Source organism: Scardinius erythrophthalmus (assembly GCF_964197995.2).
Source record: "Scardinius erythrophthalmus genome assembly, chromosome: 14".
Taxonomy (NCBI): domain Eukaryota; kingdom Metazoa; phylum Chordata; class Actinopteri; order Cypriniformes; family Leuciscidae; genus Scardinius; species Scardinius erythrophthalmus.
This window is the reverse complement of record NC_138234.1, coordinates 7,929,910-7,952,961: the sequence shown is the minus strand read 5'-3', so window position 1 is coordinate 7,952,961 and position 23,052 is coordinate 7,929,910. Positions and strand designations below refer to the sequence as shown.

General features: G+C 36.9%; 1 protein-coding gene across 2 annotated transcripts; it reads left to right on the top strand.

The window, feature by feature from the left end:
* Window positions 1-664: 664 nt before the first annotated feature.
* On the top strand, window positions 665-22,574 carry podxl2 (podocalyxin-like 2). Of its 2 annotated transcripts, XM_081384750.1 has the most exons (9): window positions 665-1,054; window positions 8,223-8,465; window positions 10,764-10,934; window positions 13,136-13,815; window positions 14,768-14,842; window positions 19,717-19,873; window positions 20,441-20,502; window positions 20,623-20,802; window positions 21,798-22,574. In XM_081384750.1, the coding sequence occupies exons 1-9, from the start codon at window positions 1,030-1,032 to the stop codon at window positions 22,008-22,010; spliced, it is 1,806 nt and encodes a 601-aa protein (XP_081240876.1). In that variant the 5' UTR covers window positions 665-1,029; the 3' UTR covers window positions 22,011-22,574. The 2 variants fall into 2 exon arrangements, with proteins under 2 accessions (XP_081240876.1, XP_081240877.1); XM_081384751.1 differs by lacking the exon at window positions 10,764-10,934 and having other exon boundaries at window positions 706-1,054; window positions 21,798-22,566.
* Window positions 22,575-23,052: the final 478 nt, after the last annotated feature.

Here is a 23,052-nt window from a genome sequence, read left to right as displayed (position 1 = left end):
CTCATAATTAATAATAATGGAACATTTTATTTTTAATTCGCTTTTATCACACCCAAAGCGCTAAATTTCGAAACTCACAATTGCAAGTTTATATCTCAATTCTGAGAAACAAATTCAGAAATAAACTAAATTCAGACTTTTTTTCTCCTTTGCGAGTTTATACCTCACAATTCTGACTTGATTTCTTGAAATTTTTAGGTTCTGTCTCGCAACTCATGTGAATCTCAGAATTGTGAGATATAAACCGTTTATACCTTGCAATTATGTCTTTATTTCTTGCAATTCTGATATCTTGTAATTAAAAACTTCCAATTCTGAAAAAAAAAGAATAAAGTTAACACTTTACAATAAGTTGTATTAGTTAACATTAATAATGAACTGCACATACAGCATTTATTAACCTTTGTTAATGTTAATTTTAACATAATACTTTAAGATCTTTTTAACATTAATGCACTGAACTAACAATGAACAGCTGTATTTTTATTAACCAACGTAAACAAAGATTAACAAATGTATTGCTCATTGTTAGTTCATAATGTTAACTAATGAACCTTATTGTAAAGTGTTACCGTTGATTATAATAAGAGCGTTCTGATTGGTCGACGACATGATTCCACCGCTGGCCGTTTAAATCTAGTTTAGTACTGTCGCTAAAATAAATAAGCCCGGCGGTGTTTAGGACCCAGCATCCCTGCAGTCACTGCGCCAGGCAGGAATCAAACCCCCCAAAATCCTCAATATATCCCTGCTAATTCATTGACTGCAAGAGCAAGAGGAGCAGCAGACAAAACTACCGTCTAGTTTTCCTCGCATTTTTTGCACAGTGCATCACGCTTGTCCAGAGAGAAAGGCAGATGAAGCGCGAGACTATCGACTGACCTTTTGTTTTTAATTGCGATGAGTATTTTGTGTTAGTGCGTCTCTTCTAGCGCACGTTGAGGTCAGTAAGTCACGTATGATGCACATATGAACGAACTGTAATACTGACGCGATCATTCCTCACTGCGATCATTTAAAGCTGCAGAGATGTCTTTTCAGTGCCTCATGTTTGGTAAGTACAAGGGGTTGTTTTTTTATTTATTTTTTTGCCTGTGTGTGGAATGAATCAATGTTTGCATGTAGAAATAAAACAAAATATTTTATATTTTTAAAATATTTTAAAGTTTAAAATATTAGTTTTATCAATAAAATTATAATAATTATTGTTAATCTATTTTATATATGAATGTTTATATTTGTTTTTAAAAATGTCAACCTACTGATGATCATTTCATGATTCAATCATTGAAAAACCTAAAATGTCTGATAATGTGATAATCACAAGGTTTGATTTATAATGCTGTGTCTGAGACCAATTTGCATCATCACTAAGACTTGTCATTGTCACGATGAGTGGAGAAAAGGGCATTGTTGTTTTCTAAGATGATCAATTGTGATTTTTATTTATTTATTTATTATTATTATTTTTTTTTTATGTGCTTGTCATCATCTCTAATATCTTGTATGAAAAGTCCAGTCACTCAAATGATTCAGATATTTGAGTTATTGATCTGTAGTGCAGATTACGGCACACGCCCCTTTTCCTCTCTATCTAGAGACGAGCTGGTGTATTCAGGTCCAGTCAGGATTTTCAGCATGATTCATCATGTAACTGAGAAAAGAGCATTTTGCAGCTGTTGTGGACACTGATTGTTTTTGGCATGCTGTGAGTGTGTGTGTGTGTGTGTGTGATGGCTTGTCATGCCCATGAGGCCCCGTCTGACAGATCGTGCTGGTCAAAAGCCTCTCTGTGCTGCTGTCCACACAGACCGATGACCAGACACAACAAGGACAGGTCAGGTTTGTTTAGTCTAATGGGCAGCACAGACTCGGGCTTAATCCAAGTCCATGTTCAACATCACGTTCCACACTGGCATTTGTTCATGTCCTGATTGTGCATTTGTGAGTCTTTGCTCTCCCTTTTCTAAACTATTGTGATATTACCGTGTATTTTTTTAAACATACACGGTTCATATCTTTGTATTCTGAGAAGTGCATTGGAGTATCATGTAAATACCATGGTATCACTGTGTTTTATGGACATGTGGTAGAGAGAGTAATCACAAGGTTTATATGATATTCTTTCATTTACTTAATCGTAAAGTAATCAGGAGAGTAATTGTACTAGGATTACTTTGAAAGGATTTTAACTCAGAAACTGCTGGTAAATAAATTTCACAATTACAAAGAAATGGCAAGTAACACATCAAATTAAATGTAAAATTGAAGTAGAAAGACTGAAATACTATAGTATTTTCTTGTAAAACACTCCGATAATCTTTTATTTACAACTTTTACAGTGTACCATGTAAATATCATGGTATATGCATTTCATTGCCATGATATATATAAAACTGTAGCATTTTCGGACATTCTACCATAGGGCTTTTTGCAGTTCCTTGGCGTAGCATGTAAATACCATGGTATTTGTCAAAGTATTGCACATTTTTGTTGTATTACTGTTGTAATACAATGCCTTTTTAATGTATACCATGGTATTCTTTGAAATACCACAGTAATCTCCCAATCCATGGTATATATCAGTTTATTTCCCTTTTTTGTGGTATTACTATGGTAATACACTGCTTTTTGAACTAATACCATGGTATTCTTTGAAGTACCTTGGCGTACCATATAGTAAACATTTGAAGTCATAGTCAAAGTACAGTATTGCCTAGGGATGCACAATACATCGGCCACCATATCGGCCGAGATATGTTCATTTTTAATGTTATTGTTTTCGGCCCGATAAGAAAATTTTGTCGATTTCCTTCAGCTGAGACACTTCAAATGCGAACTATTCAACATGATGGTTTTGAATTGCTTGAAATATGATTAAAATCACTTAAAAAAAGGAAAATACAGTTAAGTGCAGCACAAATTTGTCATATAGGCTACAATGAGAACGTTATAATTGTGTGTTTGGGTCATGGATTTTAATGGTGAGACTTTTGTTTTTGTAATCAGGCTCTCAAAAATTATTTAAAAAATTGGATTTAGATTTACCAGCCAATATATCGGTTTTCAAATATAAAGAATTATCGGTATTAGCCAAAATGTTAATATCAGTGCATCCCTATTATTCCCATTTAATTTAAGTTAAGTTGTAGTAACAGTATCATATTTATACCATGGATGGATATATCATCTTTAATTGGACACATACCACACAGAGAGCAATTTAAATACCGTAGTATACAAATATGGTAATCATTCAGTACTATGGCACCACTTGAGCTCTCTTTAGCGGTAACAGCAACCGCAGACCTGCAGCTGCCAGTCTGACGACTATAAATCTGAGTCCTAATGCTCGATGCCACCTACACCCACAGGCTCTGCTGCAATGCAAGCTGGCACAGCCCAGAAACACATTCAGGTCAGGTGACATCAGCATTTATCTCCACTTCATATCCGAGAAGAGAAGAAAAGAAAAGGGACGGGGAGCTTCTAGAAAGACGTAGGGCTGAGAATTAATTGGCAACCGTATAAAATTCTCAGTGTGCTGCCGAAGTCCAGGTGCCTCACGCTTTAAATTGGGCCAAGATTTGGTAGGATTGAGGATTTATGAATCATCTTATCCTGTGTTCAGGTTTTCCTCGGCTCTTTCACAGAGTCTGAGACTGGCGCTGGCTGAACTGCCTGTATATTTAGTACAATAGCTGCTATGTGACGGATTTGTGTTCGTATCAAATGGCAAAGGATTCCGGCGTCTTGGTCTGAACGGATGAATGTGCACTATATTAAGACTTCTGAAATCAGTCAGACAGAAACAGGTGGGCAATGGACATGCTATGATATGAAATCACAGTGTCAAGAACATGTCTGAGGCACATTTCACATCTTTAGCAAGATATTTCCTCTTGTTTTGTTCTTCAAGCTAATGCACCAATGTGACCCTGGACCACAAAACCACTCACAACAAGGGTAAATTTTTTTTATATTGAGACTTATACATCATCTGAAAGCTGAATAAATAAGATTTCCATTGATGTTTGTTAGGATAGGACAATATTTGGCTGAGATACAACTATCTGAAAATCTGGAATATGAGGGTGCAAAAAAATCTAATTATTAAGAAAATCATCTTTAAAGTTGTTCATTTATGTTCTCGATTGTGCTGCATTCACTCACAAAAATAAATGTTTTATATATTTACGGTAGGAAATTTACAAAATATCTTCATGGAACATGATCTTTACTTCATATCCTAATGATTTTTGGCATAAAAGAAAAATTGCCACAAATATACCCGTGCGACTTGTGACTGGTTTTGTGGTCCAGGTTCACAAATGTTTTATCTTCTTGAGTTTCATCCAGTTTATCCAACTCTCTCCCCAGTGTGAATACCCCGGACAGGGTTTATTGCCGCAGAGCCTCTATAAACGAGGTATTATCTTTTTATGATTAATGTACTATCTAACGCGTGTCCAAACTTTGAGAGCATCTCTGGGGTAGAAAGGCCAAGGAAAGTTCCTCAGAGATAGACGTGCTTAGCTTTAGCCGTCAGCAAACTCACATTTTTCATTCACCGATGAAGCGAGGTCAGAAGTAGCCTTGCAGACACCGGAGTCCAGTGAGGAAAAATAAGATTGCGTCAACCATAATTAATGTGATCTAGTGGAGTGAGACATTGATGCTTTCAAAGGACATACACCACAGAGATAAGGTGACTGTGTGTGTGCGACTGCACTTTAGGGCTGGTGTAATGATTGGTAGTTGTTTAGTTGAATAGAAAGATGGAGGGAAATCCATTAGTTCCACCCCCACCCCCCAAAACGTAACTAATAATTCCTTCTTTTTGTTCAACACAAGTATGGCTTTCTTTTTAATGTGGAGCACAAAAGGAGAACATCTTTTGCTTGACTGTCAAGCTCCAAAAAAGACAAAAAATTAACACGCAATGAAAGTAGTCCACATGGCTTGTGCATTCTGTTCTTTTGAAGTCATTTGATGCATTTTATTTTTGATCAGACACAAATTTAAGTCATTATTTACTGATAATCTTAGCTCTGAAATCTTAATTGGACTTGTCAAGAAAAGTAATGTGACACTCAAGGACCAAAGGCATTCAGCAATAAGTTTTCAGCTAATTTGAATGCAAATAAAATGGCATGGCAGCGAAGTGTTTGTCTAACAAGCAAATTTTGGATAATTGTATACTAGCATTTAGGGCTGTAGTCAAGACCACCTTTGTCGAGTCCAAGACAAGTCCAAGACCAGGACTAGTCGAACCCAAGACAAGACTAAGCAACTAAATTGCCAATATAGCTTCACTCCAGATGTACAGTAGTGTAGAAAAGAAGTGACCAGTATTACAGAGTGTACCCCTACGGTTGGTTTATGCCTTCCCTGAAAAAAATATTGTTCAGATGTCATTCAGCGAGATGTTCAGAATAACGCAAGAGCTAAACTTTTGCAAGCTCAATAACATCCACATCAAAAAAAAACAAAAAAACAAAAAAAAAGAAGGTAAGAAAAAAAGTCGAAAAACTTTGGCCATTAATTAGATGTGCAAGGCAAGCAGGCAAGTTTTCGGGTTGTTATGGACAATTAAAAATGTGAATATTCACGTTGCACTAGCGGTGGACTTTCAGCGAGTTAAAACATTTATTTTTTTAAGAGCCGTTTGTGAGTCAAAAGAGCCGGCTCTTTTCAGTGAGCTGAGTCAAACGAGCCGGCTCACGAAAAACAGCCGAAATGCCCATTAGGTGGCCAGTGTTTCACTTTCCCTCCAATATTATTATGTTCCCAGTAAGCACACATACATCACGGAGACAAGTCTGAGTCTGAATACCAGGACCGTACTCGAGTACTACAGCCCTACTAGCATTTATTCTGAAAGTGTATGAGTATTCAAGTTGGACATTCAACTTTAAGTGGCATTCTGTTGCACTTTTAGAAGTAGGACAGTGGATATTCAGACTTTTCGAGTTGAATGGAATAAATGAAGTATGTTTTTGGACAAAGGCCTTGTTTGCACCTGGTATTAATATGCATTTTGATTGATCGGATTACAAGTGGACAACGCTAAATACAGGTGTAAACGGGGTCTTAAACTTTTTGAGCTTGTCCACTTTCAACCACTTCCAGAGGTAGTCAAAAACGCATTCGCCCGGATTGCTTTCATAGTGTAAACGCTCATGTGGCCAAATTTGTTCGAACAGCCACAAAAGACCATCTACTTTCCACCTACTGACCTAATGTGTAAACATTATGGGAAGCGTGCTAGCCAGACGGGATTTAAACTTTGTCGACTGAAGACCCAAGTTTAGTTTGAAGACGAAAAACATACCAAGCACAATGTTCTCTCACCATTCCTGATTTCTAACACACACTCAAAGCTGGTCTTGCGTCTGTCAGAACAGAAATGAAGCTGATGCTCTCCGGATGTTTTTCTGTCGTCTCTGGTTGCGTTCATACGTAGATTGTGTGAACTTATTTTGTCCATTGGATTAAACGATCTGAAAAAGCCCATACATTTACCCGCCCATAGACCCTCCCCTTGAAGAAATCAGGACAGAAGTGGTTGAAAGTGGACAAAATAGACTGAATAAAACACCAGGTGTAAACGGGAATGTGTCTCCCTCGTCTATTTGCGATCCAATCGACCAAAACACATCTTAATACCAGGTGTAAACAGGGCCAAAGTGGTCTAAAGCATGTGTCTGGCTTGTAATCAACCCATTTACTCAGTAAATGTCATTTGGTTGTTTGGGATTATGCTCTCCAACAGCCTTCTGGTTTCCCCAGCATTGCATGGCTCAAGTTCGCTGGACGTCCAGGGTCTTCAGAGTCTCTAAAAACCACTGGAACGTTTCCAGAAAGCAAAGTTGATCTATTCATAAATTGGAACAGGAAGTGCCCAGTTTTTCCACCCTGTTAATTACCGCACAATCACACACTTGCTAAATATAATACCAGATTCACATCAGCCTGCTGGTCTCCTTAATTAAACCAAGCCTCGCTAGAGAATATATTTCATTAAACAGCTCCATGAATAAAAACTAAAGCCGTGTCAGATTTAGAGAACTGTGTAATTGGCTTTGAAACTCCATCTTGGCTCCAACGGAAGAGTAGTTGCAGATTTCAGGCCAGTTTGTTGCCTTTTTTAGCTGCCCAGTGTTAAAACCAGCGCTAATCCTGTGGTGACCTAGTAGGGCGAGGAAAGATAAGACTGGCTGGTTTTAGAGACAATGCTAAGCCTCCATGATACAAAGCCATCTGTGGTTGAAGCCCATTGAGGCCAGGACTCGAGATGTTTCCAGTCAGTGTTTGATGAGTATACACCCTTGAAACCATCACAGTTTGAGAAAGATTAATTTGTGGTGAAGTAGATTATTAAATAGTTGGTTTGGTTCTTTCATGTTTGTTTGTGTATTCACTCATTTTTGACCGAAAAATGTTACATTTGTTTTTTGTTTTCTTCATTGGAACGGTATGAAACTTGGTAAATGTTTTGGCACTTGCTATTTGAAAAAATAAAAAATCATGGACATGATTCGAACAGGATAAATGGTCCTGTAAAAAATAGTCACACTTGTGCTCCTCATGGTCAAAAATGGAAATGAATGAGACGAATTTCATCTAGTGGAAACTTTTGGTACTGCAGCCAAACAAAATCTTACTGAAAGCTCACTTTTTTAGATATCAGGCTCAAATTTTTAACAACTTGTTTAGATTTAAAGCTTTGATTTTGATTTTGTTTTTGAAAATATATATTTAATATAAATATAAGAATTAAATTGTATTTCTGCACATTTTTCATAACAATAAACGTAAAATTCTGTAACTTTTCTTTAAATTCACTTTTAAAACTTTTTTCACTTAAGCAATAATCTGCCAAGTGTCATCTTTGAAAAGAGATCAAACTGAAGTGTGTGCTCTAAAGCATTCAAGATTTATGACAGTTTAAGTTGGAAATGTAATTTTCTGGTCTATGCTCAAAAAGTGAATACAATAAATGGATTATAAATACAGCGTAAATATAATCTAGCCATAAAATTTTGGTACTTAATTCATTTAGTACCATAAAATCCCCTAAAAATACAAAATATTAAATAAAAAACATTATCGAACTAAAACATAGTACATTAATTTCATTTAAATAAAACAATTAATTTCGTAATTTTTAACCAACAGGTGAAGAGCACCAGTGAGTTAAATCTTTTTCTTTCATTCAGGTTCAGTATTCCTGGTTCTGGTGTGTGCCGAGGTTCTGAGTGCCGGTCCAGCGCTCCTCCCCAATCCTCTCCGCTCCCACGGGCCAGTTCTGGATGTTCCCGTAGGCTTTGAGGAGCATGAGGAGGTCTCGCGGGATCGTAAACCCGGATTCATGGAGAGTTCTCAGGAGAGCTCTGGGTTTGAAGACAACGAGGATGGCAAGAACGCTCACGCCGAGACCAAAGACAGCGGTGCCATGAACGGTGAGAAGAAGCAGTTATTCGAAACACGATTCATAAGTGCACGTTACTCCAAATTCATCAAGTTTGTTTTTGTAAACTTTCAAAGACTCAAAAGATATGACTGTCCTTTTTCATCAGACGTCATGAGTCTCATTTGTCAACTGGGGGTCTAAATATTCCTTCTAACAATGATTTGACTTTATTCTATTACAAATTAAATTTGGTCACATTATTACAATCAAAAATATGTCAAGTCCTCATCATTTGTCAACTAGGGGTGTAAATATACACTCTTGACAAAAAATGAATGAAATTTGGTTGCAATTTTACGACAGAAAATGAGTCGAGCACTTGTCATGTCAACTAGGGGTCTAAATATTTGCTCTGACAATAACTCAGGTGAATTAAATGTATTAAAAAAGTATGTTTTTAGTACAATACAAATATACTATAATGCATTTTTAATACATTTAACAGTACGTCTTTTTCGGCTGGGTGGCTTGATTCTATTCCGGATGAAATTTGGTTGTATATTTAGCTACACATTTAAAAATTGGCAAAAATGTATACTTTGGATTAGAAAATAATTCTGGGTCTATAGTATGTAATTTCTGCTGTACTAGCATCACCAAACGTAACTGCAGTCTTTTTGTTTGAGTGGCTTGATGTAACTAAATTAACATTCATCCAAACAATACCTAGCGTTTGTGGTGGAACTACCCGTTTCTAGTGTTTGAAACTTGTTTAACAAGTTTTTATTTTTGCAATTCCATTTTCTGCCACTAATTGTGCAAAAAAGGACACATTGCACCTGTAAATGGTGTCACAAATGCACTGAATTTTTGTTTTTTTATGATGATGGATTCATATTGTGTCAGTGTCTCGGTATGACTCAGTCTCTAGACAGTTATTTAGCTCACAAAAATGATTGTCAAAACGGCAGTTAGGAGTGTAAAGTGGTGCGAATAACAGCTTTTAGGACACATTATCGTGCGTCATTTCCCCGACACCTCCCCTCCCTCCTGATGTTTACCTTATTTTTGTTGATTAGTTTTTCTGGCTTTAACAATTCCATTGATATTTCAGTTGTGGATGTGCTTCACAGTAGTGAGTAGAGAAAATATATCCACTTTTTCCACAACGCCTGGGAATAAATGTGCCTGAAAACAGTCTTATTTTTAGTTCACCTGCTAGCTTGCTTCCACCGCAGTGGCCCGTTTCAGGTGTGTGTGTGTGTGTGTAAGACAGAGAGAAGGACAGAGCTGTCCAAAGATTTTCTGCCGTGAGGAGTGTGAAATTGAGATTTTCTCAGGTGGATATCAGCTGGGACACTCGCGCTGTACGCTAAGTGAGACATCACTGTTATAAATGCTCATATTAGGGTTAGTGATTTGAACAAACCAAGTTTAAAACTTTGGCTTGCAACTCATCCCATGCTACTGACACGAATGATTCCTCAAATCATGTGTTTTATTGTCAACCAGCCACAGCACCAAAGCATTGTGGCGGTGAGATTAGCTCAGGTGAACATGCTAGCGTTTAAGGCTAATATTTGGTCTCTGTATATGCACTGAATGGACCAATCAGAACTATCTGCTTAATAACTTGAGAGAAACTTTCTTTTTTAAATGTTTAGTAAACCGTTTCAGTGTGTCCATATGGAAGATGAGTAAATCTGTGCCTTCCGCAGTAAATCTGAGCGTGAACACAAGACTCCGTCACACTCAACCACTGCTGAACGAACACACACACACACACACAGTGTCACACTGCAGACAGGCTCGACTGATCCGCCATATGGAGAGACAGGTGGACAGAACCGTGACGGAGTGTGAGTGTGTGAAGACACTTGCAGGTGTGTTTCCTCACCTGGCTCTGTGTATCTTTCTATCATCAACTTTTTGGCCTATCTATCTATCTATCTATCTATCTATCTATCTATCTATCTATCTATCTGTCTGTCTGTCTGTCTGTCTGTCTGTCTGTCTGTCTGTCTGTCTGTCTGTCTGTCTGTCTGTCTGTCTGTCTGTCTGTCTGTCTGTCTATCATCTGTCTGTGCGTCTGTTCCTGTGGTTTTGTGCTCTTTTTGTCTACACTCTCACAGGCGTTTCTCAGCCGTCTTGTCCGTTTTGACACATCCAGGTGTCTTTAATTAGTGTGAAGACATTCAGTCACCTGCTGCTTTTCATCCCAAGCCAATAGCAGTTCGGTACAGGGGGACCGACTTTGAGAAACTCTGAATCTGTTGTTGTTAAAAGCATTCTTGTACGCTTTCAGAAGTTTTCAGTGGGTGTATCTCGTTTATGTTTTGGCTTTCAGAGCGCTGTCTGATGCCCAGGAAGGTTGGACCATGTCGTGCGTCGTACCCTCGCTGGCACTTTAACCCCGTCACCATGAAGTGTGAGAACTTCGTATTCGGGGGCTGCAAAGAGAACCTCAATAACTTCTTGTCGCTGGAGGAGTGCGCCAAAGCTTGCCACACAGTCTCTGGTACACTGCTTTTTTATTACATCCAGTTATGATCATTTCCCTGAAAAAGTCTAGATATATGGTCTCTCACCCGCTGACACCAGACAAAAGCTCTCCTCATTACAGTGTGTCTCAGTGTGTTTGTGTGTGTCTCATGAATAATCAGGCTGCGATCAAGAGCTCTCGGGTCCCTGATGTGTGTGTTGTGCCAGACGCAGGTGCAGTGCTGCAGTGCAGCTGCTCAAATCTGCTGTTCTCCACAAGCTAAAGATGAATAACTCCCATCAGATCTTACTACACCACATCCTGCTGTGCTATACTGTGAAAACTACATTTTCTTAATCCTGGACTATACAATAAACCATCCTAAGCTGTTTATGCTGTGCAATACTATAACATGCTTTTATATGCTATGACAAAGCACACTTTATACTTATACAAGACTTTGTATCTGGCATCTTTGACTATACCGTGTCCCGCTTGAGATGGACTGATATTTTGAGATAGTCCTCACTGCAGAACACGAGATCCGGGGAACGAGGTTGGGTCCAGATCCAACTCCTCCCACTTTTTATACTTATGCTCCAACAGATTTGTGAAGTTGCAGCCCGCAATTTTAAAAGTTTTTAAAAGTTGCGACATTTGAGTGTGTTGTGTGCATGATGTAGTGCAATGCAGTGTGAAAGGAAAAATTAGTTAGTGATTTATCGTTTAATTCTACGAGTAAGTTCTAATTTTGAATGGTTTCCCTCTAATGTTGGTCTGTTATTCCGGCTAGACGATGTGCTCCCGATGTGGTTTTCCTTATGTTTCACGTTCAATAGTTTCCCTACTGTATTCAGTGTCTGTTTTACCTATTTTTTTTCTATTTCATTGTGCTGGTAATGCATTTTGCATGCATTTAAGTAAGTGAGATGCTCTTATTATGTTATGTAAATTAAGTCAGATGCCCTTGTGATGTCATTTCTAAGTATAAAATTACAGAAGACAACCTGACTGTGCTGCTATACTTAGTCTCATACAGTTTTATAATAATATGCATAATCAGTGGAGGGAAAAGCACACACTTTTTCTACTTCAAGTAGAAAGAGAACTTGATTTAATATTACTCCGGAAAAAGTAGAAGTGCCTACTTATTAATATGCTTAAGTATTTGAAGTCAAAGTGCATGTGGATTATTGAGAGGGGTAAAGGATCAGCCAATCAAAGAATAAACTTCTTTTTAAGAAATATGCAACGTGCAACAAGGAACTACAGGCTTTTCCGGGAAGGTGAAATGTAAGATTTTTTTTTGTTTTGGAGTAAAAGTTTCTCCAAATGAAAATATTATAATAAAACACTTGCTTATTACCCACCACTGTACGTAATTATAAGTGCACATTCACACAATGTACAAACTACAGTGTTTGTAACTAACCATTTAAAAGATAACAAATTAATAAATAATTGTTTTCAGCAAGTTTGTTTCTCCATAAGAAGAATGCAAGAGCAACAACATGAGTAAGTGTGACATGTCTTGTTGCAAAACTCCAATCAAAATGCAATGGGAGGAGATCCAACTTCGCCCCCTGGGTCTGGATCCAGCCCCGCCCGCTGGATCTAGATCTAACTCCGCCCCCTGGATCTTTTGTACTGCAGTGAGGAGCTACTGGATATTTTTACCGATATTCACACTTTTAAACTAATTGGTTTGTGATATCTATGGATAAACAGTGATTAATAAACAGCCTATACATTTTTAAGTGAGAAATGTGTAGACATAAGCAAAAACAAATATGAAAATAAATTTGCAACCATTTAAATCACAAAATTAAATCACATTAATTATCAACAGTGGAAATGTTTTATATTATTTATAAATAAAACACTTAAAATTTGCATTTTGATATTTAATAATATTATAATATTTAACATTATTAAATATCTACAATGCCTAAATGCTTTATTAGTGTAGTCTAACAGCATAAATAATTATTGGCTATCAGACACTAAAACATAAAATATAAAAAAGTCATAAAAAGCTCTTTAATACTATGCTTACTATACTTGCGTTATACTGTACTGTACAAAATTCCACTCTTCTTATACTACAACCAACTATTCTGTGGCATAACGTAATGTAATACTACACATACAGAGTATATACATGGTTCGGTGAAGTCAGAAATCACGTTTATGTGTTTTGATTTATGTTTCTGACACGTTTGTTTTCTTTCTATCAGATTACAGCCCTTCATCTCCAGAACCGCCATCTTCACCACTTTCTCTGAGCGAAAAGCCCAGTGAGACCAACTCCTCCTCTTTGCTCTTCATCCCTACGGCTGAGCCCGTGGACCCGGAGCAATGGGAGAGTGATTCCGAATCTAGTGGTTTCCCCCTCCACCCCTCCCCCGGCCCATCAAGAGCAGGTGCTGAAGGCCACGCCCCCTCAACAGCCACGGCCACGCCCCCTTCCCTCGGACTGGCCCGTCAGAACCGAGAAGAGGCCACAGCCGGGCCTGACAAACGCCTGGCGTCCCAGGACCCGTTTGATGACGAGAGGGGCCGTAAAGTCACGCAAGCACCCACCGCTCCAGAAATCGGGCCCCTGCCCAGCCAGGAGCCCCTGCAGCCTGACGTACTGCACCGGGACGAATCTGAGGAAGAGGATGAGGAAGAGTTGGTGGTTTTCCCCACTGAACCGGACGAGGAGGAAGAGTCTGACTGGCGGTACCTCACAACCGGGCCCTCGTCCTCCCCCGCTTCAGATCTTCCACCGTTGGTCTTCACTGAATCTGCCTGGCAGGGGGCGGAGCTTACCACGACAGCGGACGAGGAGGGGGCGGAGCTTCGGCACGCCGGCACCGAATATCTTGCCGAAACGGAGCTCCACGACTCAGAGCTGTCCCAGGAGGCCGAGCAGGTACTCAATGACAAGATACACATTAATTGAGCGCTAATTTAGTTAGAAGCAATTCAAAGAGTCATCATATAAAATATTCAAACACAATGTTTGAAGCAGAGAAAACAGCTCAAGACCTTCAGAATTCAGGTGTAGATACTCTGTTCAAAAATAAAAATATAATCATTTAAAAGATATTTGTAATGTATTTGTATGTGACTAAATAAAATACAATTTTTATTAATAAATATTTAAAACATAAATATACAGTATTAAGTATAAATGTATTTTAATAACATATCTAATTAAAAATACATGATAAATAGTAAAAAAAAAATCTGATATTATCATTATAATACATAAATATAACATTGTTTCTTTGTTTTTGTAGAACGAGAGCAAAATCATAAACAGCATGACATTAAGAAAGGCCTCTTGTAAGGAGAAATGTTATAATTCTTAAGTTTGAATAATTTTGTGCTTTTTTAGTTTTTTAAATTTCTATTTAGCTTTATTTATTTGAATTTAAGTTTTAGTAATAGTAATTTTTGAACTTTAACTCAAACTTAATTCATGTTTTTCTTTAATCTAATATTTATTTTATTTTATTTCAGCTTTATTTTAATTACCAAATTAACTTTTCATTTTAGTTAACAATAACAAGAAGTATGTCATTTTAATGTGTCTTTTTCCATTATAACTTTGTAAAAAAAAATAAAAAATACATTGACAAATCATGTTCAGGTGGTTCTTGGTATAAAATCCTCAGTTGTTTGTTTGGATGAAGTATGTCATGTGTTGATGGAAATGATTTCACGATTGATTTATCTGAATGCTAGGAAGAGTAATGCGTTTATAGATTTGTTCTCCAGGCAGCACGCAGGTTGTCAGTGAGCGTTTCGACAAACCACAACAATTCAGTGCAATAAAGTGGCTGTTAGACCAAAACACCCTCTTTTCTCATTCTGTGCAGGTGATGTGTGTCGACTGGAGCAACCTCGCAGGAAAGGGCTACGTTATACTCAACATGACGGACAACTTTGATTGTGTGAGTCATTTTTTGTTTTAAAAAACCTAACATGAACCCAACATGACGGACAACTTTGACTGCGTGAGTCATATTTTGTTACAAAAACCCAACATGACAGACAACTTTGACTGTTTAAGTCATTTTTTTGTTTCAAAAACCCAACATGACGGACAACTTTGACTGTGTAAGTCATTTTTTGTTACAAAAATCCAACATGAACCCAACATGACGGACAACTTTGACTGCGTGAGTCATATTTTGTTACAAAAACCCAACATGACGGACAACTTTGACTGTGTAAGTCATTTTTTGTTACAAAAATCCAACATGAACCCAACATGACGGACAACTTTGACTGCGTGAGTCATATTTTGTTCCAAAACCCAACATGACGGACAACTTTGACTGTTCAAGTCATTTTTTGTTACAAAAAAACATGAACCCAACATGACGGACAACTTTGACTGTGTGAGTCATATTTTGTTACAAAAACCCAACATGACGGACAACTTTGACTGTGTGAGTCATATTTTGTTACAAAAACCCAACATGACGGACAACTTTGACTGTGTAAGTCATTTTTTGTTACAAAAATCCAACATGAACCCAACATGACGGACAACTTTGACTGCGTGAGTCATATTTTGTTACAAAAACCCAACATGACGGACAACTTTGACTGTGTAAGTCATTTTTTGTTACAAAAACCCAACATGACGGACAACTTTGACTGCGTGAGTCATATTTTGTTACAAAGACCCAACATGACAGACATCTTTGACTGTTTAAGTCATTTTTTGTTACAAAACCCAACATGAACCCAACATGATGGACATCTTTGACTGTTTAAGTAATTTTTTGTTATAAAACCCAACATGAACCCAACATGACAGACAACTTTGACTGTGCAAGTAATTTTTTATTACAAAAATCCACCCAGAAAACATTTGCTAACCTTAACCCAATGCACCATGCATTGTTCTTGCATGAATGAAACAAACGAAGAGCACTCTTTCTTCATAAACATAAAAATCCAGTCACGATTTGATGTAGGCAAATCGCTCTTTATGAAGGTGTGTGTTCTGTTCAGACTCTCGCTTCACGTACTGCAGCAGAAATGCTCTCCGTCTCTGAAACATGCTGACTGCACACTAACCACGCTCAGCACAAACAATGACACACGCTGGGAGCTCAGAGCTCATTCGTTTTATCACAATCCTCACGCTCTCTGGCCTTTATAGTGAAGAACAAAGAAAAATGTGATTCTTAATCTTATGTACTAGTTAGAGGAGCTGCGAAACACACACACACACACACACACACACACACACACACAGAGGCAAACGCTCTTACACTCGGTTAATCTTGAGCTTTTGTATGTGACATTTATGTTTCATTTAAAGGGATAGTTCGTCCAAAAATGAACTCAGTCAGCAGAGCTACTAAAATGACAGAATGGCACGATAAAAGTGGTACTAATGATATTTGACATCCAAACTAGCGTAATGTGTTTTGGTCCATCATATCTGAATGTATGCAAGCAAAAATAAGATTTGAGAGTTAAATTAGGTTCTGTTCATCATTAGATGATATCTAATGGCTTCAGTAGTTATATTGACAACTTTTACGATGGTTTTCTGTAATTTTTGGAGCCTGACAGTCCCAGTTCCCATGCATTTTGTCTTGATAATTGGCATACGGTAATAGTAAAGAGCAGCTGTAAAGATCATAAGCAGATCATTTGGTTTCTTGAGAATTTGATGAGAAACTTTGTTCATTTTGAGATCTCTGACCAGCATTATTCTAGTATCATTACTAAGTATTTATTAATATTTTTAATTCATTGATACATTTATTTTTATATATTCCATTTTAAGTTTTAGTAATTCTGTTGTTTTAGACATTGTATTCATTTTTTTAATGCCTATTTAGTTTATAATTTTTTTATTTAGTTTTAGTCATTTTAGTAATTCAACTTAAACTAAAATACAATTTATGCAGAGCCCTGCACATAACACGCAGAAAAAAAGAAAAGAAATTGTGGCCATGAATTATGAATTAATTACCATGACTTATTAATTCGTAACCATGTTGAACTAATTTGTTCCCTAGTTTTAGTAAAATGTGGCTGCGTTGTACTAATTCGTTATCTCGTTTTAGTAAATCGTTGTGCTAATTCGTTTCCTCGTTTGTGGCCGCCGTGTTGTGCTAATTCGTTCCCTTGTTTTAGTAAATCGTGGCCGAATTGTGCTAATTCGTTATCTCGTTTAAGTAAATCGTGGCCACGTTGTACTAATATGTTATCTCGTTTTAGTAAATCGTTGTGCTAATTCGTTTCCTCGTTTGTGGCCGCCGCGTTGTGCTAATTCGTTATCTCGTAAATCGTTGTGCTAATTCGTTCCCTCGTTTTAGTAAATCGTGGCCATGTTGTACTAATTCGTTATCTCATTTTAGTAAATCGTTGTGCTAATTCGTTTCCTCGTTTGTGGACACCGCATTGTGCTAATGCGTTTCCTCGTTTTAGTAAATCGTGGCCGCGTTGTGCTAATGCGTTTCCTCGTTTTAAGTAAATCGTGGCCACGTTGTGCTAATTCGTTCCCTCATTTTAAGTAAATCATGGCGACGTTGTGCTAATGCGTTTCCTCGTTTAAGTAAATTGTGGCTGCGTTGTGCTAATTCGTTCCATCGTTTTAAATAAATCGTGGACAGGTTGTACTAATAGGTTTCCTCGTTTAAGTAAATCGTGGCTGCGTTGTGCTAATTCGTTCCCTCATTTTAAGTAAATTGTGGCCACGTTGTGCTAATTCGTTCCCTCATTTTAAGTAAATCATGGCGACGTTGTGCTAATGCGTTTCCTCGTTTAAGTAAATTGTGGCTGCGTTGTGCTAATTCGTTCCCTCGTTTTAGTAAATCGTGGCCATGTTGTACTAATTCGTTATCTCATTTTAGTAAATCGTTGTGCTAATTCGTTTCCTCGTTTGTGGCCACCGCATTGTGCTAATTCATCCCCTCGTTTTAAGTAAATCGTGGCCACGTTGTGCTAATGCGTTCCCTTGTTTAAGTAAATCGTGGCCACGTTGTGCTAATGCGTTCCCTTGTTTAAGTAAATCGTGGCTGCGCTGTGCTAAATTGTTCCCTCATTTTAAGTAAATCGTGGCCACATTGTGCTAATGCGTTTCTTCGTTTAAGTAAGTCGTGGCTGCATTGTGCTAATTGGTTCCCTCATTTTTAGTAAATCGTGGCCACGTTGTGCTAATTCGTGCCCTTGCTTTAGTAAATCGTGGCCACACTTTGCTAATCCTTTTGCTCTCCATTGAATCTTATTGCTGTCTAAAAAGATTGTGTGATGTTCCTTTCTTTTACATCTTTCTTAACACACACATCACTGGCACATACACAGTCTCGCCAGTGTAGAAGAGGCCAGTTGTCTGTTGCCACGGTAACGCTCTAGTGGCAGTAATTGCAGCATGATCGCAAAGAAATGTCCCCCCACTGGCTCCCTGACAGCTGTGTGCTAAACCCTCGACGTCTCCAGCGATGGAGTGTTTGAACCCGAGCAGCACTGCAGAGCCATTGATCAGAAACCAATACAGCCCACAGGGCGAGAGTGTCTGAATGACTCAGCGCTTGCTGTGAATGGCCTGAAAAAAAACCTGATTCTGATTTCTGTAGCCTGTCTGATGTGTGTCTGTTTCTGACTGGAGGAAGTCTGTTACCGAGTCTCAGTAACAAAGCAAACCAGTTTTTTTTAGGTGGGTCACTGGTTATCTGTCTGTCTGGAAGCTTGTGGTTCGGAGACTGGAGAAACAGAGCATGATTTGCCCTCATATTTCATCTCAAGTCATATTTTATGTCACTTTTCATTTCAGTTATATCATCATTAAGTATTTAACTGATTTTGTTTGCTTTATTACAGGAGTATTTTTCTGTTTCTGTTTTTTTGTTTTGTTTTGTTTACAAAAATACAATTTACTTTACAATTACTCTATTTTGTATTTATTGATTACACCATTTTATGATTTACTTAATCATTTAGTTTTTTACTTTGTCCACTATATTACATTTCATTTACATACATTTTGTGTACATTTATGTGCCTTAGAACATTGTATAATGTCCTAAAGTATTTCATATATGAAAATATTAAAATATATATATATATAAAATCTTATATTTTTCTAATGAAAAACAAATACATGAAAAATGTCAGAAAATAGGCTACACCTTAAAAATGTAATATAGCTGACAAAAAATAAAATGTATTTTATGTCAGCTCTATTACATTTCAAGGTGTAAATTTGTCATTTAAATAAAAACAATTCATGTCTGAATTATAATAACATTATACTGTGTTATTATTCATTTATTACAACATTTTATGATGTACCTCATTTAGTTTTTTTTTTGTATGTGTCCAATATATTATATTGATGTGTTTTATTTTAATGTCTCTTTTATTTAAAATTTTGTGCAAATTTATGTTCCGATTTTATTGTATTTATTTTTAAATACTTAAAGTATTTCAGAAATTTATTAGATTTTTTCATTCTATTTTAGTATTTTTTATTTTAAATTTTGAGCACATTTATGCTCCCATTTTATTGCATATTTTTGCAGCATTTCATGTCTTAAAGTATTTCACATATTTATTAGATTTTTGATTAGTATTTCTTCATGCTATTTTTCCTCTTTTCTCTCCTCTCCTAGGGTATATGTTTTTGTAAGCATTTATTTAGAGAAAGCATGTATTTAGTAAAGGTGTTCTCACACTGAATATTGAGTGAATATTCAGCATGAGATTGAATGAGATGAAATATTTTTAAGGTGAAAAAGATTTTTACATCACTGTATGGCTCTGTTTTCCCATTGTATTCCTTGTGTGTCTCTCACAGGACGAGTTTCGTATGGAGAGTGGCGACAGACTTTTGGAGATGCTGGAAAACACTTTCTCCAGAAAGAGAAACATCCCACAAGGATCCTGGCTCATTTTCCTCAGCAAACCCACACAACAGGACCACCAGCTTCTGATGGCTTTGGCCAGCGAGCAGGGTAGCACACACACACACACACACACACACACACACACACACACACACACACTTAGGGCCTCTGTGGCTACATATAATGTCATGTTTATGGTTTAGATGTGTTAACAATTTGTAAGCTTTTAATCTCATGCTCTATATGAAGGATAAAAATAGCATGTATTATCTCACACATCTCTGTTCAGAGCATTAATTAGATGTCATATCTTGCAAAGCCTGACAAAGGTCGTATTACGCCACAAAATCAAAAGAATAACACGAGAGATTATATTTTGCACACAGACAATAAGGCCCGTTTAAATACCGTTAAGATGTTTTGCATTGTGACAATTAAAAAATGGATTCAGATAGAATATCATATTACGATAATGGATACTATACGTAAAATGTGGGGGTAAATGTGCTTAATTGTCATGAAAGTATAATGTCACAGACAGTGCAAAAACTCTTCAGGGTTCACAAAATTTTCTTTTAACTTTTACTTTATTTTCCTCTTTTGATTCAACAATTCTTCATTGATAAACAACATTCTATAATGTTTTTTGTCTCATTTTCTGTTCATTATGTGAAGAAATCATAGCCCCAAAAGACGTCCTGTCAATGCTGGGGGAAATCAGAAGAGGTCTATATGAGGTGGGACTGAAATGCAGCAAATAATAATAATAATCCATTTAATTAATACATTGAAAGTTGTGAACGATTTATGTAGCATGAATAATATGCATAATAAATAACTCAAATTGATTTCCTCAGATTGGAATCCAGAATTATTCCACCGTAAACACGTGCCACTCGAGGCCCAGTCAGACCCGCAGCGACTACGGGAAGCTGTTTGTTGTTCTAGTGATCATCGGATCGGTGTGTGTGCTCATTATTGCGTCTGGAATCATCTATATCTGCTGGCAGCGCCGTTTACCCAAACTCAAGAACATGGTAGGTCAAATCGACAATAGACCATTTTTTCACATTTCCGGGACATAGTTGGGTAAACTTTTAGCGGTGAATGAGAGAATACATAAAAAAAAAGTGTGTTCCCAATCTTCCCATTTGCTCAAATAGCAAAAGAAAAAACACAATACTGTCTTCATAACTTTCAAAAAAAGATAAAAAATAGAGAGGTTGATAATGGCAGTTTTTGATGCAAAAGTAATATAATACAAAGTGTAGTGTTATAAATGTCCATAATTAAAACAAATGAAAATACTTTGCAGGATTTATGATGTTGATGTTGTTCACGCGTCAAAACGTTCTGTGGTAATCGAGATTATGGCACAAATACTGTCAATATTATGCTAATTATGCTAACATTTTACTGTATTATTATTGATTTACTACACCATTTTGCGAACTAACTCATTTAGTTTGTTTTTTGTCTACTATATTATATTGAGATGCTTTATTTTAATTTTATTTTACATTTTGTGCACTTTATTGATTTATTTTTTGCAACATTAACATATCTTTCTTAACATATCTTAAACTATTTCACATATTTATTTAATCAATTTTATATATTGTTATATTTTATGTTGTATTATTTTACATGAGTTATATGACCATGAATATTTATATTAACAGCGTTAACTAAAAACGTTGTAATTTGATGCAAATGTAGTAGGCTATATTACTAAGTGTAGTGTTATAAATGTACAAAAAGATAATTTCAAATACTTTTAAGTATTTATGATGTTGATGACCGTTAAAACGCGTCATCACAGTCTGTGAAAAGGGTCGGTGTTCACGCGTCAAAATGTTGTGGTAATCGAGATTATGGCACACACACTGTCAACATGGAGCTTGAGTGCAATTAATAATGGATCTCGAATGCTAATTATAACCTCAACATTCTCTGAGTGATGGTTTGGGTTCACATTGATTGATTATTTATCTTGTTTTTTTTTGTTTTTTCTCCTCCGTGCCTCATCAAGTCGCGAGGCGAAGAGCTCCACTTTGTGGAGAACGGTTGCCATGACAACCCCACACTGGACGTAACCAGCGACAGCCAATCAGAGATGCAGGAGAAGAAACTCAGCGCCAATGGGGTGACGGCGGGCGCGGACGGCGGGAGCGGTTGGCAGGTGCTCGTCAACAAGCCCGGGAAAGATGAGGAAGACAACCAAGAGGAAGATACTCACCTTTAATCCCGGGAAACAATCAGCAAAACGGCATGGGAAAGCAGCATCGCATTAAAGACTATGAAGGCACTAAACATTTTCAAGCTTTTTCGAAACATCTGCTGTATAAAATGTGATGTCTTTTGGCGTGTATGACGTTTTTCTTTATCTGCATTACTAAATTCAGACGGACTAAACTATCTAAAGTGCTTTAAAATGCAAGTTGTAAATGGGACAATTTTCAGTGCAGGAGCTAATCGTTAGTATTTATTTAAATCGAATGTGTCAAACAATCAGTAGGATATTTTAGAGTTTAAAACGTTGTTTGAAAATTGTTTATTGCACTGTTGAAGCAATAGTTCACCCCAAAACATGAAATATGTCGTTTTAATCTACCACATGTTGTTCCAAACTGTACTGGTTTTCTGAGAAAAAAAAAAATAGAATTTAGAAGGAACTTATTAACAAGTTGATTTCCAACAACAACGGACGTCAAGTTCCAAAAAAAAAAGTAGAATATATTGGCTTGTGTGCTGTATTACAAGACATCTGAAGTAATTCTATTGAACTTCCGTTTTTGCGTAGCTCTGTATATTTCTATGGCATTGCTGTCGAAGAATAAGCTGGTGGAGTTAATGAAAGTTATCTTGAGCATTGTAATGTTTGAAGCAAATGTCAGTAGACTGGGAAAATTTAAAAATGAACTGTTCATTCATAAATTTGTAAGATCTTACCTTCATGCTGTGGAAATACAAACCGGAAGACCGAACAAGCAGAACTCAAAGGGGGCGGGGCTATTAGAAGGTCAATAGCGTTTAGTCAATTAAGTTTTTGTTTTTGTAAGGTACCCCGATGATGACCGATGGTAGCGAACCTGACGAAATCTCTAAAAGTTGTACGGAAATAACTACGTAAAGATTCTTCAGAAGTTATTTCTTAGAAAAATGTCATACGGGTTTGAAACGACATGAAAGCGATTAAATGAATTTTCATTTTTGGGTGAATTACAGAAAAAAAAAACACTAGTGTACTTGAAGACAGAGAAAGAGATTGTACCAAGAATTTTTGT

What these genes read in the sequence shown, in the direction of transcription:
- podxl2 (XM_081384750.1), top strand. Translation starts at nt 1,030, where the DNA reads ATGTCTTTTCAGTGCCTCATGTTTG. An exon ending in TTTTCAGTGCCTCATGTTTG is followed by an intron (nt 1,055 to 8,222) that starts GTAAGTACAAGG and finishes TCTTTCATTCAG; the next exon opens with GTTCAGTATTCCTGGTTCTG. An exon ending in AGCTTGCCACACAGTCTCTG is followed by an intron (nt 10,935 to 13,135) that starts GTACACTGCTTT and finishes TCTTTCTATCAG; the next exon opens with ATTACAGCCCTTCATCTCCA.